General features: G+C 40.7%; 1 protein-coding gene across 4 annotated transcripts in view; it reads right to left on the bottom strand.

Moving 5' to 3' along the window:
• LOC128657397 (oocyte zinc finger protein XlCOF6.1-like) overlaps positions 1 to 21913 on the bottom strand; it is a 248550-nt gene that overhangs the window by 168288 nt on the left and 58349 nt on the right. For all 4 annotated transcript variants that reach the window (XM_053711733.1, XM_053711731.1, XM_053711734.1 and 1 more), the window contains 3 exons: positions 21783 to 21887; positions 21417 to 21518; positions 12744 to 12833 (listed from right to left, as the gene is read on the bottom strand). In XM_053711733.1, coding sequence (XP_053567708.1) covers positions 12744 to 12833; positions 21417 to 21518; positions 21783 to 21887 — 297 coding nt within the window. The remainder of the gene's footprint in view (positions 1 to 12743; positions 12834 to 21416; positions 21519 to 21782; positions 21888 to 21913) is intronic.

Below are 21913 nucleotides of genomic sequence, written 5' to 3'. Positions count from 1 at the left end.
TTTTATTTAAAGTAATATCAATACAATTGGTACACATATTTCTGTTGGGTTCCACATTGGCCTTCATACATAGTGAACAAACAGATTCATCTGTGTCAGACATGTTTAAACAGACTAGCAATGAGACTAGCAAGCTTGGAAAATACTTTTCAAATAAATTTACAAGCAATATAAAAAACGCTACTGTGCCTTTAAGAAGCACAAAAAAGCTGTCACAGTTGAAATAACAATGAACCAAATTAGTTATAGCAACCAAATTTTCACAGTAAATGCATTAAGTTAGCAAAGGATTGCACCCACCAGCAAATGGATGATTAACCCCTTAATACCCAAAAAACGGATAACAATTTAATAATTAACGTTTTTATCACAGTCAAACACACTGTCACAGGTCTGCTGTGACTGATTACCTCCCTCAAAATGAATTTTGAAGACCCCTGAGCTCTCTAGAGACGTCCTGGATCATGGAGGATGAAGTAGGAAGAATGTGACTGAATTTTTACTGCGCAAAAAAGCGCTAAAATAGGCCCCTCCCACTCATATTACAACAGTGGGGAAGCTCAGATAACTGTTTCTATGCAGAAACAAAAGTTAGCCATGTGGTAAAAATCATGCCCCAACAAGTTTTATCACCAAGTACCTCACAAAAAGCGATTAACATGCCAGTAAACGTTTTGAACATACATTTTAAAAGTTATGAAGTGTTATTAATAAGCCTGTTACCAGTCGCTTTTACTGCAGTTAAGGCTCATACATTACTTCAGTATTAACAGTATTTTCTGAGTCAAATTACATTCCCTAGAAAAATACTTCAGTGTACACACACTCATCAGCCTAATACCAGTCGCTACCACTGCATTTAAGACTGAACTTACATTACATTGGTATCAGCAGTATTTTCTCAGTCAATTCCATTGCTTAGAAAATAATTTACTGCACATACCTCGTTTGCAGGGGGGCCCTGCATGCTATTCCCTTTTTCTGAAGTTACCTCACTCCTCAGAATGTGCAAGAACAGCCAGTGGATCTTAGTTACGTCTGCTAAGATCATAGAAAACGCAGGCAGATTCTTCTTCTAATGCTGCCTGAGAACAAACAGCACACTCCGGTGCCATTTAAAATAACAAACTTTTGATTGAAGAAATAAACTAAGTTTAAAAACACCACAGACCTCTCACAACGACCTATCTTTAGTTAGGTTGCAAGAGAATGACTGGGTATGACATGTGAGGGGAGGAGCTATATAGCAGCTCTGCTTGGGTGATCCTCTTGCAACTTCCTGTTGGGGAAGAGATATAATCCCATAAGTAATGGATGACCCGTGGACTGACTACACTTAACAAGAGAAAGAATATTTATAGGAAGAACCGACTCCTCCCGAGTCCAAAGACCCTGAGCCTTTAATGAACCCCAGACAGCTCCCCATCCGAAGACTGGCATCCATGGTCACAATCACCCAGGTAGGTCTGCGGAAGCAGGTTCCCAGAGAAGATCCTGGGAAAACCGCCACAGAAGAGAGTTTCTAATCTCCTAATCAAAAACAATACGTGGAGACAGATCCACATAATCCCCATTCCATTATCTGAGCATGCACAACTGCAGAGGCCTGAGATGGAACCAAGCAAACAGAATGATGTCTATAACTGACACCATCAGATCAATAACCTCCATACACCGAGCTACTGATGGCCAGGGAAAGTCCTGAAGAATAAGACAAGGATTGAAGATCTTTGATTTTCTGGCCTCTGTCAGAAAATGTTCCTAAAAATACTACTCCTGTAGCCGGAATCAAGGAGCTTTTTCCTAAATTCACCTTCCAACAGTGGGAGCGCAGAAAAGAAAACAATATCTCCGTGAGGGAGCTTGCTTGTTGAAGAGATGGCGCCTGAACCAGAAAAATCGTCCAAATAAGGCACCACTGCAACACCTTGTAACCAAAGAACCGCCAAAAATGCTCCCAGAACCGTCGAAAAAATCATGGGAGCCATAGCAAGACTAAATAGAAAGGCCACAAACTGAAAATGTTTGTCTAGAAACGCAAATCTTAAAAACTTGAAATAATCCTTGTGGATAGGAAAATGCAGATACGCATCCTTTAAATCCACTGTGGTCAAGAACTGACCCTCCTGAACTAAAGGAAGAATGGAACGGACAGTCTCCATCTTGAAAGATGGAAACCTTGTTCACACTCTTGAAATCTAGAATAGGTCTGAATGTTCCCTCTCTTTTGGGAACTACGAACAGATTGGAATAAAAACCCAGACCCTGCTCCTGAAAAGGAACAGGAACTATTACTCCCATAACGGAAAGATCCTGGACACAACACAAGAACGCCTCTCTCTATATCTGTTTTACAGATAACCTGGAGAGAAGAAACCTGCCCCTGGGATAAGTCCTTAACTCTAGCTTGTAACCCTGGGATATGATGTTCACAACCCAGGGATCCGGAACATCCCGAATCCAAGTCTGAGCAAAAAAGAAAATCTGCCGCCCACAACATCCGCTCCAGGATCGGGGGCAGATACTTCATGCTGACTTTGAGTCAGTAACAGGCTTTATAAATTGCTTCCCCTTATTCCAGGAATGATTGGACTTCCAGAAAGACTTAGAATACTCCTGCTTGGAAGAGGAAGGTTTAGCTGAGAAGTTCCGAAAGGAACGAAAATTACTGACACTTTTGAATATGTCTTTTATCCTGAGGAAGAAAAACATAATTTATGTAAGAAATTACCTGATAAATTCATTTCTTTCATATTGGCAAGAGTCCATGAGCTAGTGACGTATGGGATATACAATCCTACCAGGAGGGGCAAAGTTTCCCAAACCTCAAAATGCCTATAAATACACCCCTCACCACACCCACAATTCAATTTAATGAATAGCCAAGCAGTGGGGTAATAAAGAAAGGAGTAGAAAGCATCAACAAAAGAAATTTGGAAATAATTGTGCTTTATACAAAAAATCATAACCACCATAAAAAGGGTGGGCCTCATGGACTCTTGCCAATATGAAAGAAATGAATTTATCAGGTAAGTTCTTACATAAATTATGTTATCTTTCATGTAATTGGCAAGAGTCCATGAGCTAGTGACGTATGGGATAGCAATACCCGAGATGTGGATCTCCACTCAAGAGTCACTAGAGAGGGAGGGAATAAAATAAAAACAGCCATTTTCCGCTGAAAAGATTAATCCACAACCCAAAAAAATAAGTTTATTTTCATAATCGAAAGAAAAAAACTTAAATCAAAAGCAGAAGAATCAAACTGAAACAGCTGCCTGAAGAACTTTTCTACCAAAAACTGTTTCTGAAGAAGCAAATACATCAAAAGGGTAGAATTTAGTAAATGTATGCAAAGAAGACCAAGTTGCTGCTTTGCAAATCTGATCAACTGAAGCTTCATTCTTAAAAGCCCACGAAGTGGAGACTGATCTAGTAGAATGAGCTGTAATTCTCTGAGGCGGGGCCTGACCCGACTCCAAATAAGCTTGATGAATCAAAAGTATCAACCAAGAAGCCAAGGAAATAGCAGAAGCCTTCTGACCTTTCCTAGGACCAGAAAATAAAACAAATAGACTGGAAGTCTTCCTGAAATCTTTAGTAGCTTCCACATAATATTTCAAAGCTCTTACCACATTCAAAGAATGTAAGGATCTCTCCAAAGAATTCTTAGGATAAGGACACAAAGAAGGGACAACAATTTCTTTATTAATGTTATTAGAATTCACAACCTTAGGTAAAAATTGAAAAGAAGTCCGCAAAACTGCCTTATCCTGATGAAAAATCAGAAAAGGATACTCACAAGAAAGAGCAGATAGCTCAGAAACTCTTCTAGCAGAAGAGATGGCCAAAAGGAACAACACTTTCCAAGAAAGTAATTTAATGTCCAAAGAATGCATAGGTTCAAATGGAGGAGCCTGTAAGGCCTTCAGAACCAAATTAAGACTCCAAGGAGGAGAAATTGATTTAATGACAGGCTTAATACGAACTAAAGCCTGTACAAAACAGTGAATATCAGGAAGTATAGCAATCTTTCTATTAAATAAAACAGAAAGAGCGGAGATTTGAAATGTAAGTCTTCCAAACTCTATAATAAATCTTTCTAGAGACAGATTTACGAGCTTGTAACATAGTATTAATCACTGAGTCAGAGAAACCTCTATGACTTAGTACTAAGCGTTCAACTTCCATACTTTCAAATTTAATGATTTGAGATCCTGATGGAAAAAACGGACCTTGAGATAGTAGGTCTGGCCGTAACGGAAGTGGCCAAGGCAGGCAACTGGACATCCGAACCAGAGCTGCATACCAAAACCTGTGTGGCCATGCTGGAGCCACCAGCAGCACAAATGATTGTCCCATGATGATTTTGGAGATCACTCTTGGAAGGAGAACTAGAGGCGGGAAAATGTAAGCAGGATGATAACACCAAGGAAGTGTCAGCGCATCCACTGCTTCCGCCTGTACATCCCTGGACCTGGACAGGTATCTGGGAAGTTTCTTGTTTATATGAGAGGCCATGAGATCTATCTCTGGAAGACCCCACATCTGAACAATCTGAGAAAATACATCTGGATGGAGAGACGACTCCCCTGGATGTAAAATCTGGCGGCTGAGATAATCCGCCTCCCAATTGTCTACACCTGGGATATGTACCGCAGAGATTAGACAGGAGCTGGATTCCGCCCAAGCAAGTATCCGAGATACTTCTTTCATAGCTTGGGGACTGTGAGTCCCACCCTGATGATTGACATATGCCACTTTTGTGATATTGTCTGTCTAAAAACAAATGAACGGTTCTCTCTTTAACAGAGGCCAAAACTGAAGAGCTCTGAGAATTGCACAGAGTTCTAAAATATTTATTGGTATTCTCGCCTCTTGAGATTTCCAAACCCCTTGTGCTGTCAGAGATCCCTAAAAAGCTCCCCAACCTGAAAGACTCGCATCTGTTGTGATCACAGTCCAGATTGGCCGAACAAAAGAAGCCCCTTGAACTAAACGATGGTGATCTATCCACCACGTCAGAGAGTGTCGAACATTGGGATTTAAGGATATTAATTGTGATATATTTGTATAATCCGGCACCATTGATTCAGCATGCAAAGCTGGAGAGGTCTCATGTGAAAACGAGCAAAAGGAATCGCGTCCGATGCTGCAGTCATGAGGCCTTAAACTTCCATGCACATAGCCACTGAAGGGAATGACTTGAGACTGAAGGTGCCGACATGCTGCAACCAATTTCAAATGTCTCTTGTCTGTTAGAGACAGAGTCATGTACACTGAATCTATCTGGAAACCTAAAAAGGTAACCCTTGTCTGAGGAATCAAAAAACTTTTTGGCAAATTGATCCTCCAACCATGTTTTCGAAGAAACAACACTAGTTGATTTGTGTGAGATTCTGCAGAACGTAAAGACTGAGCTAGTACCAAGATATCGTCCAAATAAGGAAACACCGCAATACCCTGTTCTCTGATAACAGAGAGTAGGGCACCCAGAACCTCTGATAAGATTCTTGGAGCTGTTGCTAGGCCACCACCTCCATAGGAGGCAAAGCGTGTAAAACTGAATTGTGGGTGTGGTGAGGGGTGTATTTATAGGCATTTTGAGGTTTGGGAAACTTTGCCCCTCCTGGTAGGATTGTATAACCCATACATCACTAGCTCATGGACTCTTGCCAATTACATGAAAGTAACATCCTGTCTAAAAATGACAGGGCGGGCTGTGGACTCATCGGGTCTAAGAAGAAATACATTTATCAGGTAAGCATTAATTTTCTTTTCTTCTTAAAGACACGATGAGTCCACGGATAATCTTCATTACTTATGGGATCCAATACCCAAGCTAGAGTACACGGATGATACAGGAGGGACAAGACAGGATACCTAAACGGAAGGCACCGCTGCATGAAGAACCTTTCTCCCAAAAGCCGCCTCAGCCGAGGCAAAAGTATCAAATTTGTAAAATTTTGTAAAAGTGTGAAGAGAAGACCAAGTTGCAGCCTTGCAAATCTGTTCCACAGAAGCTTCATTATTGAATGACCATGATGAAGCAACAGCCCTAGTGGAATGAGACGTAATCCTCTGAGGAGGCTGCTGTCCAGCAGTTTCGTAAGCCAAACATATTATACTCTTCAGCCAAAAAGAAAGAGAAACAGCCGTAGCTTTCTTTCACCTACGTTTGCCTGAAAATACCACAAACAAAGAGGAAAACTGGTGAGATCTTTATTCATGGACATTTTAAGTCTAAATATGATCAATATAAATTAATTTAATGAGGCTAGTTGCAGAATTGTGTAAACTAAGTACCTATTATTGACACACACTATGCATTAAAGTATGTGAAAATAAACAATTAAATAATTATTTATGAAGAGTTATAAACTTATCAAATTTGAAAATATATTTGAGGTGTAATAATAGGAATTAACAACAACAATGTTTTTTCATTCTATTTATCATTTTTTTTATATCTATGGTGTTCTTTTTATCATTGTTATGTTATTTTTTGTTTCATTATTCTTGTTTTCCTCTGTAATGCACCATTTATACTAGCTCTCTCTGCTTTGAGGGTGTGTATATCTTTGAAAATTTTGATTGGTTGAAAACCAGTTAAATGGAGCATTACACAGGTGGGGAATCATCCTATGATTAAGTGCTGAATAGCACGAAACATGTCAGGACCTCGCTCCCCTTCTTTGTAAACCTTTTTGCTGATGTGCTGTGCTGTACTGCACCATTTTTTGTGTGTATTTTTTTCGTTTTTAAATTTGCAAGAATAAAGACTGTGTTTTTACTCTATCTTCTGGAGTGCTGCTAATCCTTGAACCTGCAAACATATTATACTCTTCAGCCAAAAAGAAAGAGAAACAGCCGTAGCTTTCTTTCACCTACGTTTGCCTGAAAATACCACAAACAAAGAGGAAAACTGGTGAAAATCTTTAGTCGCCTGTAAATAAAAACTTTAAAAGCACAAACTACATCCAAATTGTGTAAGAGCCTTTCCTTCTTAGAAGAAGGATTTGGACACAAGGAAGGTACAACAATTTCCTGATTAATGTTCTGATCAGAAACAACCTTGGGAAGAAATCCAAATCTCGTACGTAAGACAACCTTATCCGCATGAAAAATAAGGTAAGGGGGCTCACATTGTAATGCTGAAAGCTCAGACACTCTATGAGCAGAAGAAATCGCTACCAAAAATAAAACCTTCCAAGATAACAACTTGATATCTAAGGAATGCATAGGTTCAAACGGAACCCCTTGAAGAACCTTGAGAACTAAATTAAGACTCCATGGAGGAGTAACTGGTCTAAACACAGGCCTAATTCTGTTTAAGGCCTGACAAAAAGACTGAACATCAGGAACATCAGCTAGACGCTTGTGTAACAGGATAGATAATGCTGAAATTTGACCCTTTAAAGAACTTGTAGATAATCCTTTCTCCAATCCTTCCTGGATAAAAGATAAAATCCTAGGAATCCTAACTCTACTCCAGGAGTAGCCCTTGGATTCACACCAATGAAGGTATTTACGCCAAATCGTGATAAATCTTTCTAGTGACAGGCTTAGGAGCCTAAATCAAAGTGTCTATGACTGAGTCAGAAAAACCTCGCTTGGCTAGAATCAACCGTTCAATCTCCAAGCAGTCAGCTTCAGAGAATCTAGATTTGGATGATGAAAGGGTCCCTAAATCAGAAGGTCCTTTCGAAGCGGAAGCCTCCAAGGAGGTAGAGACGACATCTCCATCAGGTCTGCATACCAGATCCTGCGAGGCTAGGCCGGTGCTATGAGAATCACTGAAGCCCTTTCCGGTTTGATCCGGGGAATCACTCGCGGAAGGAGAGCAAACGGAAGAAACAGATATGTTAGATTGAAGGACCAAGAGGCCGCCAGAGCATCTATCAGCTCCACCTGAGGATCTCTGGATCTCGACCTGTACCTGGGAAGTTTGGCATTCTGCCTGGATGCCATGAGATCCAACTCCGGCTGAACCCATTTGAGGATCAGACTGGAGAACACGTCCGGATGAAGTTCCCACTCCCCCGGATGAAAGGTCTGTCTGCTCAGAAAATCTGCCTCCCAGTTGTCCACCCCTGGGATGTGGATTGCCGACAGACAACAAGAATGGGCCTCCGCCCACTGAATTATTTTGAAAACCTCTGTCATCGCCAAGGAACTCCTTGTTCCTCCCTGATGATTGATGTAGGCCACTGACGTTCTGTTGTCCGTCTGGAACCTGATGAACTGAACCTAAGCTAGCTGAGACCAGGTCAGGAGAGCATTGTAGATCGCTCTCAGTTCCAGAATGTTTATGGGCAAAAGAGACTCTGTCTGACAACATATCCCCTGAGCCCTTAAGGAGCCCCAAACTGCTCCCTACCCCTGAAGGCTGGCATCTGTTGTCACAATCTCCCAGGATGGTCTGCGAAAACATGTTCCCTGGGAGAGATGATCTAGAGACAATCACCAAAGAAGAGACTCTCTTGTCTCCTGTGCCAATAGAAGTCGAGGGGACAAGTCCAAATAAGCTCCGTTCCATTGTTTGAGCATGTCCAACTGCAGAGCTCTGAGATGAAAGCGAGCAAACAGGACGATGTCCATTGCTGCTACCATCAGACCTATTAACTCCATGCACTGGGCCACAGAAGGACGAGAAGATTGCAGAGCTCGACAAGTATCGATAATCTTTAATTTCCTGACTTCTGTCAGAAAAATATTCATAGACAGAGAGTCTATGATGGTCCCTAGAAAGGTCACTCTTGTATGAGGAACTAAAGAGCTCTTTTCTAGATTCACCTTCCACCCGGTGTGACCTTAGGAAAGCCACTACCAGGTCCGTGTGTGATTTTGCTAGCTGAAAGGATGGCGCCTGAACTAGGATATCGTCCAGATACGACGCCACCGCAATGCCTCTTGAACAAAGCACCGCAAGAAGAGACCCCAGAACCTTTGTGAAGTTTCTGGGAGCCGTGGCAAGACCGAAAGGAAGAGCCACAAACTGGATATGCTTGTCTAGAAAGGAAACCTTAAGAACCTGTGATGATCCCTGTGAATGGGAACATGCAGGTACGCATCCTTTAAATCTACTGTTGTCATAAACTGACCCTCCTGGATCAAAGGAAGGATGGAACGAATGTTTCCATCCTGAAGGATGGCACTCTGAGAAACTTATTTAGACACTTGAGGTATAGAATTGGTCTGAAGGTTCCTTCCTTCTTGGGAACCACAAACAGATTGGAATAGAATCCCATACCTTGATCTTGAGGTGGAACGGGAACGATCACTCCCAGAGCTAAGAGGTCTTCTACACAATGTAAGAACGCCTCTCTTTTTGTCTGGTCTGCAGATAACCTTGAAATTAGAACACTGCCCCTGGGAGGACAAATTTTGAACTCCAGCTTGTATCCCGGAGACACTATTTCTATAGCCCAGGGATCCTGAACGTCCCGAACCCAGGCTTTTGTGAAAAAAGAAAGTCTGCCCCCTACCATATCCATTTGTCCAGGATAGGGGGCAAAACCTTCATGATGTCTTGGAGTCATTGGCCGCCTTCTTGGATTGCTTACCCTTATTCCAAGATTCGGCGGGTCTCCAATTAGATTTAGCTTGTTCCTGCTTAGTTGAGAGAAAAGAGGAAGAGAATCCCTTGAAGTTGCGAAAGGAACAAAAATTACTTTGTCTTCCTTTCTGCCTAATCTTTTTGTCCTGAGGGAGAAGGTGACCCTTACCTCCCGTAATGTCAGAAATAATCTCTTTCAGCTCAGGACCAAACAGGGTCTTCCCCTTGTAAGGGACAGCAAGAAGCTTTGACTTAGATGAAACGTCTGCAGACCAAGGTTTCAGCCATAAGGCCCTGCGAGCCAAGATAGAGAAGCTTGAAATTTTGGCCCCCAACTTAATAACTTTAAGGGTGGCATCCGAGATAAAGGCATTAGCTAGCTTAAGAGACTTTATCCTGTCCTTGATCTCGTCCAAGGGAGTTTCTCGCCTGAGGGCATCAGCCAGAGCATCAAACCAGTAGGCTGCCGCACTCGTGATGGTAGTTATACAGACCGCCGGTTCCCACTGCATACTCTGGTGAACATAAATTTTCATGAGTAGACCCTCTAATTTTTTGTCCATCGGATCTATAAAAGCACAGCTATCCTCTATATGGATAGTAGTTCTCTTAGCCAAGGTTGAAACAGCTCCTTCTACCTTAGGAACAGTTTGCCAAGCCTCTTTAACTGAGTCAGCTATAGGAAACATCTTCTTGAAAATAGGAGAAGGAGAGAAAGGAATACCAGGTCTCTCCCATTCTCTATTAATAATTTCAGAGGCCTTCTTAGGAACTGGAAAAACATCTGTAAAGGAAGGTACCTCATAATATCTGTCTAATTTGCTAGACTTTGGGGGGACAACCATCACTGTGGAGTCACTATTATCTAGGGTAATTAAAAGTTTAAAACCTCTCTAAGTAAGAGACGAAGATGTTCCAGTTTAAGTTTGAAGGATATGGGGCAGTTGAAAATGGGATGCGCAGTGAGACTTATGTCCCACCAGTTCCCATAGCTCTAAAGCCACCAGAGCTCTACTGTAGAGACTGATATGGTAAAGGCTACACCCCAGAACAAAGTAGCACTCTCTGGCACTACTCATAAAACAAAAAAACTCTTGATTGAAGAATCTAAACTAACACCTCACTTTACCTGCTTCCTATCACTAACGTACGCAAAGAGAATGACTGGAGTGGGAGGGAAGGGAGGAGCTATTTAACAGCTCTGCTGTGGTGCTCTTTGCCTCTTCCTGCTGACCAGGAAGTGAATATCCCATAAGTAATGAAGATGATCCGTGAACTCATCATGTCTTTAAGAAGAAATATATACATGTCAAGGGATATTCAGGGATTCCTGACAGATATCAGTGTTCCAATGTAACTATCGCTAATTTTGGGGGGAAAAATGGTTTGGAAATAGCAAAGTGCTACTTGTACTTATTGCCCCATAACTTGCAAAAAAAGCAAAGAACATGTAAAAATTAGGTATTTCTAAACTCAGGACAAAATTTAGAAACTATTTAGTATGGTTATTTTGGTGGTTGTAGATGTGTAACGGATTTTGGGCTCAAAGTAAGAAAAAGTGTGTTTTTTTCCATTTTTTCATCATATTTTATAAAAAAATATATATAGTAAATTATAAGATATGATGAAAATATGGTATCTTTAGAAAGTCCATTTAATGGCGAGAAAAATTGTATATAATATGTGTGGGTACAGTAAATGAGTAAGAGGGAAATTACAGCTAAACACAAACACCGCAGAAATGTAAAAACAGCCCTGGTCCCAAACGGTCAGAAAATGGAAAAGTGCTGTGGTTACTAAGGGGTTAAGTAATATTTTGAGCAGTCACTAAGGAAATAGGCTAGCCAAAAGAGAACTTCACATTGGGTCAATAGCTGTATGATTAAGCACAGCAGAAATAAACTTTACTATTGGTTCTACAAGTAACATATAAAGGGGCTACGTCCCTTTTATCCATTTCAGAATTATTTAGTGTCATTCGAATGGAGTGAGGGCTGAGTGAAATAAATCTAATTTTCTATCCTGCAGAATTACCTTCCTATTAAACTTTAACATAACAACTTTTCCAGGCAGATTAATTGCAAGCTCATGTGTTTAGTACAGTATTTTACTGGTCATACACTTTCTAAACTGGGTTTTGGGGGCTCAGGTAAACAAATTGCTGAACTACAGTGACTCCACATCTATCAGGGGCTTTATTTCAGTGCATGATTTTTTATTTTAGCCATTTAATGACTAATGACAGAATTATTCCGTCATGGAACAATTGAGCAAATTGAAGCTCTGTCCTTAAGTGGTTAAATATTGTTGGGTGGAACATGCACCAGCATGAGGTAAACTACACTGAAGTTCATGGGTTTAAATAAGAACATTTCTATATAATTATGCTTATTAGTGTTAGATTTATCAATGGCATTGTCATGGCTGTGATAACAGATATAGATAGAGAGCAGATTATATATTTTAAGATCAGTAAACTCAGCTTTGTATATAGGTATTTTGCAGCGCAGTGACTGCACAGTGTATATGAGCGGGGGATGAAGATTACTGCAGCACAATACATAAATATACAACTGAATTATAAATATTACACAGATACAAGCTGAATGTTGACTGCTGAACTTGACTCTAAATAATTACTTTGATCTATCTGTGTTTTATCTATTTAAAAGTCAAAGTCACTTAAAGGGATAGTCTTGTCAAAATTAAACTTTAATGATTCAGATAGAGCATGCAATTTTAAGCAACTTTTTACACCAATTACTTTTTCTTCATTCTCTTTTTATCTATATTTGAAAAAGCTAGAATGTAAGCTTAGAAGATTGCCCATTTTAGGTTGGTGTGGGTAGCGGTTGCTGATTGGTGGCTACATTTAGAAACTAATCAACAAGTGCAACCCAGGTTCTGAACCAAAAATGGGCTGGCTCCTATGCTTACATTCTTGCTTTTCCACATAAAGAGAGCAAGAGAACGAAGAAAATTTGATAAGAATAAATTAGAACATTACTTAAAATTGCATGTTCTATCTGAATCATTAAAGTTTAATTTTGACTAGACTATCCATTTAACCCTGAGCTACACACTGACATGTGCCTGCTGTGTAACCATTTGATAAATATTTATTTACATGGCACAAAATGTCACCATCACAGAATGTTCCCTTTACTTAATATGCGCTAATCACCTGTAGCCGTATTTATAGGAACTTCATCCTCCTCAATCTTCACCTGATCTTCTGTTATCTCAACCTTCACTACATCAGCGTTATCTGCTTCTGTACAAATAAAAGCAGATTCAGTTTTTAAAATCACATGATCTTGTTTTTATAACTTTACCATAAAACAGTGAGCTAGATTACAAGTGATAAATATATTTTTTTTGCGTTAACGTTAAGCTTTTTGCGCTTGTCGGGTTCCGCTGGTATTACAAGTTGCAAAAAAGGAAATTTATGCTTACCTGATAAATTGATTTCTTCTACGATACGACAAGTCCACGGATTCATCCTTACTTGTGGGATATTATCCTCCTGCAACAGGAAGTGGCAAAGAGCACCACAGCAGAGCTGTATATATAGCTCCTCCCTTCCCTCCACCCCCAGTCATAATCTGTCTTTAAAATGACAGGAATTTATCAGGTAAGCATAAATTTTCTTTTCTTCTACAAGATATGACGAGTCCACGGATTCATCCTTACTTGTGGGATACAATACCAAAGCTTCAGGACACGGATGAACGGGAGGGACAAGACAGATACCTAAACGGAAGGCACCCCTGCTTGAAGAACCTTTCTCCCAAAAACAGCCTCAGAAGAAGCAAAAGTATCAAATTAAGAAAAAGTATGAAGGGAGGACACCAAGTCGCAGCCTTACAAATCTGTTCAACAGAAGCATCATTTTTACCCACAGCTCTAGTAGAATGAGCCGTAATTTTTTCAGGAGGCTGCTGTCCAGCAGTCTCGTATGCCAGGCAGATGATGCTCTTCAGCCAAAAAGAAAGAGAGGTAGCCGTAGCTTTTTGACCGCTACGCTTTCCAGAATAAACAATAAATAGAGATGATGATTGAAGGAAATCCTTGGTAGCTTGTAAGTAAAACTTCAAGGCACGAACCACATTATGTAACAGACGTTCCTTCTTAGAAGAAAGATTAGGACACAAGGAACAATTTCCTGATTAATATTCTTATTTGAAACAACCTTAGGAAGGAATCCAGGTTTAGTACGCAAAACCACCTTATCAGAATGGAATATAAGATAAGGCGAATCACATTGTAATGCAGAAAGCTCAGAAACCCTTCGAGCAGAAGAGATAGCTACCAAAAACAAAACTTTCCAAGATAACAACTTAATATCTATGGAATGCATGGGTTCAAACGGAACCCCTTGAAGAACATTGAGAACTAAATTTAAACTCCATGGCGGAGCAATAGGTTTAAACACAGGCTTGATTCTGATTAAAGCCTGACAAAAGGACTGAACGTCTGGAACATTCGCCAGACGCTTGTGTAGTAAAATTGACAAAGCAGAAATTAGTCCCTTTAAGGAACTAGCTGATAACCCCTTCTCCAATCCTTTTTGGAGAAAGGACAAAATCCTAGGAATCCTAACCCTACTCCATGAGTAGCCCTTGGATTCGCACCAATAAAGATATTTACGCCATATCTTATGGTAAATCTTTCTATTGACAGGCTTACGTGCCTGAATCAAAGTATCAATGACCGACTCAGAGAATCCCCGCTTAGATAATATCAAGCGTTCAATCTCCAGGCAGTCAGCTGCAGAGAATTTAGATTTGGATGTTGGAAAGGACCTTGAATGAGAAGGTCCTGTCTCAATGGAAGTTTCCACGGTGGCAGAGAGGACATGTCCACTAGATCCGCATACCAAGTCCTGCGTGGCCACGCAGGTGCTATCAATATTACAGAAGCTCTCTCCTGTTTGATCCATGCAATCACACGGGGCAGGAGAGGGAACGGTGGAAACACATAAGCTAGGTTGAACGACCAAGGCACTGCTAGGGCATCTATATAGAAATAGAAGGATGACTCCTCAAAGGTTGTAGTCCAAAATACTTTTAATGGGTACAGGTTCAGACAGTAAAACCACAACGTTTCGGGGTCAATACCCCTTAGTCATGTGATGAAACATAACCTTAACACACCTGATTAAATAGGCTAAAAAATTAACCCTTGATGCACTTTGCAACTTTACTTTAGCATAGCAATATATTAACACTGACCCCTGCAGGCCAGGTGTGAAAATGGCATGTGAATTAAAAACAAAGTATCAGGAAGCCTCCAGCAACATTATTTAAGGATACAAAGCTATTGTTGTATATGGTCACACACCCTATAATACACAAAAGATTATATACAAAAATATATTAATTATTAAACAATTCTAAATGACTATCTTGCATACAGAATGACCAACTAAATTAAAATGGAAATATAAATGGCAAATGTATGGTAACTTTATATTAGTTAGTTTATTAATGGTATTTTTCTAAGATGGATTTAATGTAACCTATCATATACAGAAAAATGTTTCAATATATATGAAAATGCTACACAGTTCAAGAGCTGTCATGCCTTATTAAGAGTAGAGAAACAGAACCTAGAGTGAAAACTCATAGCACAATATCTCATCAATAACTTTTCAGAAAAATATCTTAATAAAACACAGACCAGTCAATCTCCCTGAGGGAGATACCATACATTTGACATTTATATTTCCATTTTAATTTAGTTGGTCATTCTGTATGCAAGATAGTCATTTAGAATTGTTTAATAATTAATATATTTTTGTATATAATCTTTTGTGTATTATAGGGTGTGTGACCATATACAACAATAGCTTTGTATCTTTAAATAATGTTGCTGGAGGCTTCCTGATACTTTGTTTTTAATTCACATGCCATTTTCACACCTGGCCTGCAGGGGTCAGTGTTAATATATTGCTATGCTAAAGTAAAGTTGCAAAGTGCATCAAGGGTTAATTTGTTAGCCTATTTAATCAGGTGTGTTAAGGTTATGTTTCATCACATGACTAAGGGGTTGACCCCGAAACATTGTGGTTTTACTGTCTGAACCTGTACCCATTAAAAGTATTTTGGACTACAACCTTTGAGGAGTCATCCTTCTATTTCTATATTTTTGCACTATTATGTTGGAGTGTGGCAGTCACTTTAAAGGATTACACTCACCTCTTTGAGGATTTATGCTGTATGCTGGACTCTATTCTAATTTACTGCTAGGGCATCTATCAGTGCAGCCTGGGGATCCCTTGACCTGGATCCGTAACGTGGAAGCTTGGCATTCTGTCGAGATGCCATCAGATCCAATTCCGGTCTGCCCCATTGACGAATCAATGATGCAAAGACTTCCGGATGGAGTTCCCACTCCCCCGGATGAAAAGTCTGACGACTTAGAAAATCCGCTTCCCAGTTCTCTACTCCTGGGATATAGATTGCTGATAGATGGCAAGAGTGAGTCTTCGCCCATCGGATTATCTTTGATACCTCTATCATCGCTAGAGAACTCCTTGTTCCCCCCTGATGATTGATATATGCCACAGTCGTGATATTGTCCGACTGGAATCTTATGAATTTGGCCGAAGCCAACTGAGGCCACGCCTGAAGCGCATTGAATATTGCCAGTTCCAGAATATTGATTGGAAGTAGAGACTCCACCTGAGTCCAAACACCCTGAGCCTTCAGGGAATTCCAGACTGCACCTCAGCCCAGAAGGCTGGCGTCCGTTGTCACTATTACCCATGATGGTCTGCGGAAACACGTCCCCTGGGACAGATGATCCAGTGACAACCACCAAAGAAGAGAGTCTCTGGTCTCTTGATCCAGATTTATTTGAGGAGATACATTTGCATAGTCCCTATTCCACTGTCTGAGCATGCACAGCTGCAGTGGTCTGAGATGAAAGCGAGCAAACGGAATGATGTCCATTGCCGCTACCATTAAGCCGATTACCTCCATACACTGTGCCACTGAAGGTCGAGGAATGGACTGAAGTGCTCGGCAAGTATTTATAACCTTTGATTTTCTGACCTCTGTCAGAAAAATGTTCATGTCTACCAAGTCTATCAAAGTTCCCAAGAAGGGAACTCTTGTCTGTGGAACTAGTGAGCTCTTTTCTATGTTCACTTTCCAACCGTGAGTTCTTAGGAACAACAAAACGATGTCCGTGTGAGATTTGGCCAGATGGTAAGTTGACGCCTGGATCAAAATATCGTCCATATAGGGCGCCACTGCTATGCCCCGCGGCCTCAGAACCACTAGAAGGGACCCTAGTACTTTTGTGAAAATTCTGGGAGCTGTGGCCAATCCGAAGGGAAGGGCCACAAACTGATAATGCTTGTCCAGAAAAGCAAACCTTAGAAACTGATGATGATCCTTGTGAATAGGAATGTGAAGGTATGCATCCTTCAAGTCCACGGTGGTAATATATTGACCCTCCTGGATCATTGGTAAGATTGTTCGAATAGTCTCCATCTTGAACGATGGGACTCTGAGGATTTTGTTTAGACACTTGAGATCTAAAATAGGTCTGAAGGTTCCCTGTTCCAGCTTTAGAACTGGACAAATTACTCCCATGGTATAGAGGTCTTTTACACAGCGTAAGAACGCCTCTCTCTTTGTCTGGTCTACAGACAAACGTGAAAGATGAAATCTCCCCCTTGGGAGAAAATCCTTGAATTCCAGTTGATACCCGTGGGACACAATTTCCAATGCCCAGGGGTCCTGAACATCCCTTGTCCAAGCCTGAGCAAAGAAGGAAAGTCTGCCCCCTACTAGATCCGGTCCCGGATCGGGGGCCGCCCCTTCATGCTGTCTTGGTAGCAGCAGCGGGTTTTTTGGCTTGTTTACCTTTATTCCAAGCCTGGTTAGGTCTCCAGACTGACTTGGATTGAGCAAAATTCCCTTCCGCTTAGTGGAGGAAGAGGAAGCAGAGGGTACTCCTTTAAAAATTCGAAAGGAACGAAAATTATTTTGTTTTCCCCCATTTTAAAAGACTTGTCCTGAGGTAGGGCGTGACCCTTACCTCCAGTAATGTCAGAAATGATTTCCTTTAATTCAGGTCCGAATAGGGTCTTACCCTTGAAAGGAATAGCTAAAAGCTTAGATTTTTCTTTCTTAAAATTAGGAGGGGGAGAAAACGGAATACCTGGTCTATCCCATTCCTTTTTAACAATTTCCGAAATTCTTTTAGGAACCGGAAAAACGTCAGTGTAAGTAGGCACCTCTAGATATTTGTCCATCTTACACAACTTCTCTGGTGGTATTGTAATAGGATTTAAGTTTAAATTTAAAGGACGTGACATCCGAATCTGTCTGAGGTAACACATTGCCTGATTCTGAAAGTTCTCCCTCAGACAGCAATTCCCTGACCCCCAAATCAGAGCACTGTGAGGGTACATCGGAAATAGCTAATAAAGCATCAGAGGATTCAGTATTTACAATAATACCTGACCTACTGCGTTTACCCTGTAACACTGGTAATTTAGATAATACCTCTGTGAGGGTGGTTGACATAACTGCAGCCATATCTTGCAGAGTAAAAGAATTAGACGCACTAGAGGTACTTGGCGTCGCTTGCGTGGGCGTTAAAGGTTGTGACACTTGGGGAGAATTGGATGGCATATCCTGATTCTCTTCAGACTGAGAATAATCCTTAGACACACTTTCATTACCTAAAATATGTTCTTTACAGTGTAAGGCCCTTTGAGTACAAGAAGGACACAATGTAAGAGGGGGTTCCACAATGGCTTCTAAACACATAGAGCAATGATTTTCCTCAATGTCAGACATGTTAAACAGGCTAGTAATAACCACAAAAGTCGTTAAACACGTTATTTATTGATGTAAAACAATTTTTGAAAAACGAGTACTGCGCCTTTAAGGGATAAAAAGCGCACCATTTTTTAAAAACTGCTTAAAAATGTTACCAAACGTTCAATTTAAAGTACACATATCCTATAGTGCAGCCGGATATTGCACCACAAATTAAGAGGCAAATCTAACCCCTAGAACGAGTATAGTAAAACAAAACTGTTATGGATACCACGGCCGACAACCACTTAGTTTAGGTCTAAACGGAGCTGATGTCTGCTGCCTCCTCTGCAAATTTACACTGCGCATCTGAGGCGCGAAAAATAGGCCCCGCCCATCATGTACAATGTACTCTCAGCCTAAACAACAGCATGTGGAGCGGTTTAGCAACCAGCCATGTGGATCAGCATCCATATTATGTATAAAATATAGCCATGTGGTCCCCAAGCACAATCTACAACAACCAGCCATATAAACTTTTTATGTAATAAACACCGTTAAGCTGCCCCAGTGTCTCTAACCATGCTGCAATCATTTTCTCTGCTGCATTTAGCCCAAATAATGTCAAATACACAGGATTTCAGTAATACCCTTTCTATGTTTACAGGTCTAGTGCTTATCCCTTCCCTATTTGGGAACTAAGTCAGCCAGTTCTGATATACCAAGTCTCTTCAGAAATAAATGACTGAACATACCTCAATGCTGCTTGTAGCATGAAAATGTTCCCCACACTGAAGATTTCTCTTGCACTACCTCAGCAATTCTGTGGGAACCAACATGGATCTTAGTGACATCTGCTAACATCATCAACCTCAGGGCAGGAATCTTCTTCTATATCCTCCCTGAGGAAAATAGTACACACAGGTACCATTTAAAATAAAAAACTTCTTGATTGAAGAACTAAATTAACACCTCTTTCACTTTACCTCTTCCTATTACTAACACCGGCAAAGAGAATGACTGGGGGTGGAGGGAAGGGAGGAGCTATATATACAGCTCTGCTGTGGTGCTCTTCCTGTTAACAGGAGGATAATATCCCACAAGTAAATATGAATCCGTGGACTCGTCGTATTTTGTATTAGAAAAACACAATTTTGCGCTAGCAGCAACCCAAAAGCACGTGCAAATATTCCCCCATAGGAATCAACAGAGACAAAAAAGTGTGTGTGTGTGTGTGTGTGTGGGGGGGGGGAACTAACACCCTACTAGTGCAAACGACCTCGCACTTCCGAATACCCAATAGAAGTCAATGGAGAAAAAAATAAAGTGTGTGGGGGGGGGACCCACCATACCATAAGCCCCCACATGGCAAACACGAATTAAAGCTATTAACCTGTGCTGCCTCAATGGGGCATTGAATATTACATAGCCTCTGTTAACATTCATGTTATAGTTAAGAAATCATATATTTTTATGCCATTGTTCTCAAGGCTTCCCTGTGTTTGTTCTGTACTGCCATCTAGTGACCCTTTTTGGTAATGCTCCTGTTTTCTACAGTATGTTACCTCCGACATTATTATGCATTTCCTTTTTGTGTATTGCTCCGCCCTTGTAGTTTGATGATGTTTTCCTGTGTCATGGCTGCAGCTAACAGGCCTCATGTAACAAGCACTCATGTTAATACATTGCAAGCTACGATCAGTATCATCTTTTGACCGCTTAAATACTGTAACCATTCATTCATCTGCTGTATTTTATTATCTGCTGTAACCTGATATTCAGAATAAAGCAACTTTGTGGATTGACAAAGTATTGGTGAGTTCAGCTATCTGACAAGGATTGTCTGCAGTGATTGTATCTTCTTATACAGGCCAGGCATAGAGGTCTCAGCAAGGGATAGATCATTATTACAACTATCTGAGTCAGAATATAACCCCTAAACCTCCATCCCTCCAAATCACAAAGAGTAATTAAAACTATTAATCCCTAAATTGCCACCCCCCCATGATTCTGCTGCAGTTGTAATATCAGCGGAATGAAAATGGCTAGCCAAAACCGTTTTCACCTCACTAGTATTCAAGCCCTCTGTATTTCCCAGACAGACAACAGCACCAGATACACACATTTTGGTACTTTCCCTCTATTATCTTAAAGTGAACGTAAATTCAGATGAATTGGTGCCCGATTTTTAATAATACTATTAAAAACAAGGGCACTTTAATTCATCAAAATTTACATTTCACTTGCTTTCTTCAAATACTTACCTTTTAATCTTCACAGCCGCTCCGGCGATTTCCCCGGCCGTCGGAAGCCTCTTCATACGTCAGAAATGACGAATCCGGCTTCCTGCCGTGATTGGAGGTAGCCGAATTTGTCATTTTGGACCCGCGAAGAGGGCTTGCAATGGGTGTAGGAAGCTCTGCAGTGGCTGTCAGGATTAAAAGGTAAGTATTTGAAGAAAACGTGTGAAATGTAAATTTTGATGAATTAAAGTGCCCTTGTTTTTAATAGTATTATTAAAAATCGGGCACCGATTCATCTGAATTTACATTCACTTTAAGAGAATAGAGGGAAAGTACCAAAATGTGTGTATCTGGTGCTATTGTCTGTCTGGGAAATACAGAGGGCTTGAATACTAGTGAGGTGAAAACGGTTTTGGCTAGCCATTTTCATTCCGCAGCAGAATCATGGGGCGGGGGTGGTGATTTAGGGATTAATAGTTTTAATTATTCTTTGTGATTTGGGGGGGGGGTGGAGGTTTAGGGGTTAATAGCTTTAATTCGTGTTTGCCATGTGGGGGCTTATGGTATGGTGGGTTTTTTCCCCGCCACTTTTTTTTTTCTCCATTGACTTCTATTGGGTATTCGGAAAGGCGAGGTCGTATTGCACTATTAAAAACCGGGCACCGATACATCTGAATTTACATTCACTTTAAATAGATAACATGTTTTTAGCTAAAAGAAGTTTAGACACAACACGTGCACACTCACCTGTATCTTGTGTGCTTCAGACACAACACACGTGCATCCTGATCTATAAACCAAGTCCCTTAGACACAAAAACACGTGCACACTTACCTCGTTTGATGATGTCTCTGGTCTCATCTGTTGCTCCCAGCTGTTGCCTCACACACAGATCTTCTGTTATCTCAGCTTTCACTATATCAGCTTTATCTTCATCTGTACAAATAAAGCAGATTCAGTTTTTATATCACATGATCTAGTTTTCATAACTTTACCATAAAACAGTTTGTGTATTTCCCAGACAATAGCAACAGATACTCACACTGTGGTACTTTCCCCTCTATTATCTTACATCTTTTAGCTAAAAGTTTAGACACAGCAAACGTGCACACTCACCTGTAGCTTGTGTGCCTCAGACACAACACACGTGCACACAGATCTATAAACCAGCTCCCTTAGACACAACACGTGCACATTTACCTCGTCTAATGTCGTCTCTGGTCTCCTCATCTTTTGCTCCCAGCTGTTGCCTCTCACATAGATCTTCTGTTATGACAAATGTCACTATATCAGTGTTATCTTCATCTGTACAAATAAAGCAGATTCAGTTT

This window comes from Bombina bombina, chromosome 4 (assembly GCF_027579735.1).
Source record: "Bombina bombina isolate aBomBom1 chromosome 4, aBomBom1.pri, whole genome shotgun sequence".
Taxonomy (NCBI): domain Eukaryota; kingdom Metazoa; phylum Chordata; class Amphibia; order Anura; family Bombinatoridae; genus Bombina; species Bombina bombina.
This window is presented reverse-complemented; position numbering and strand designations above follow the sequence as displayed.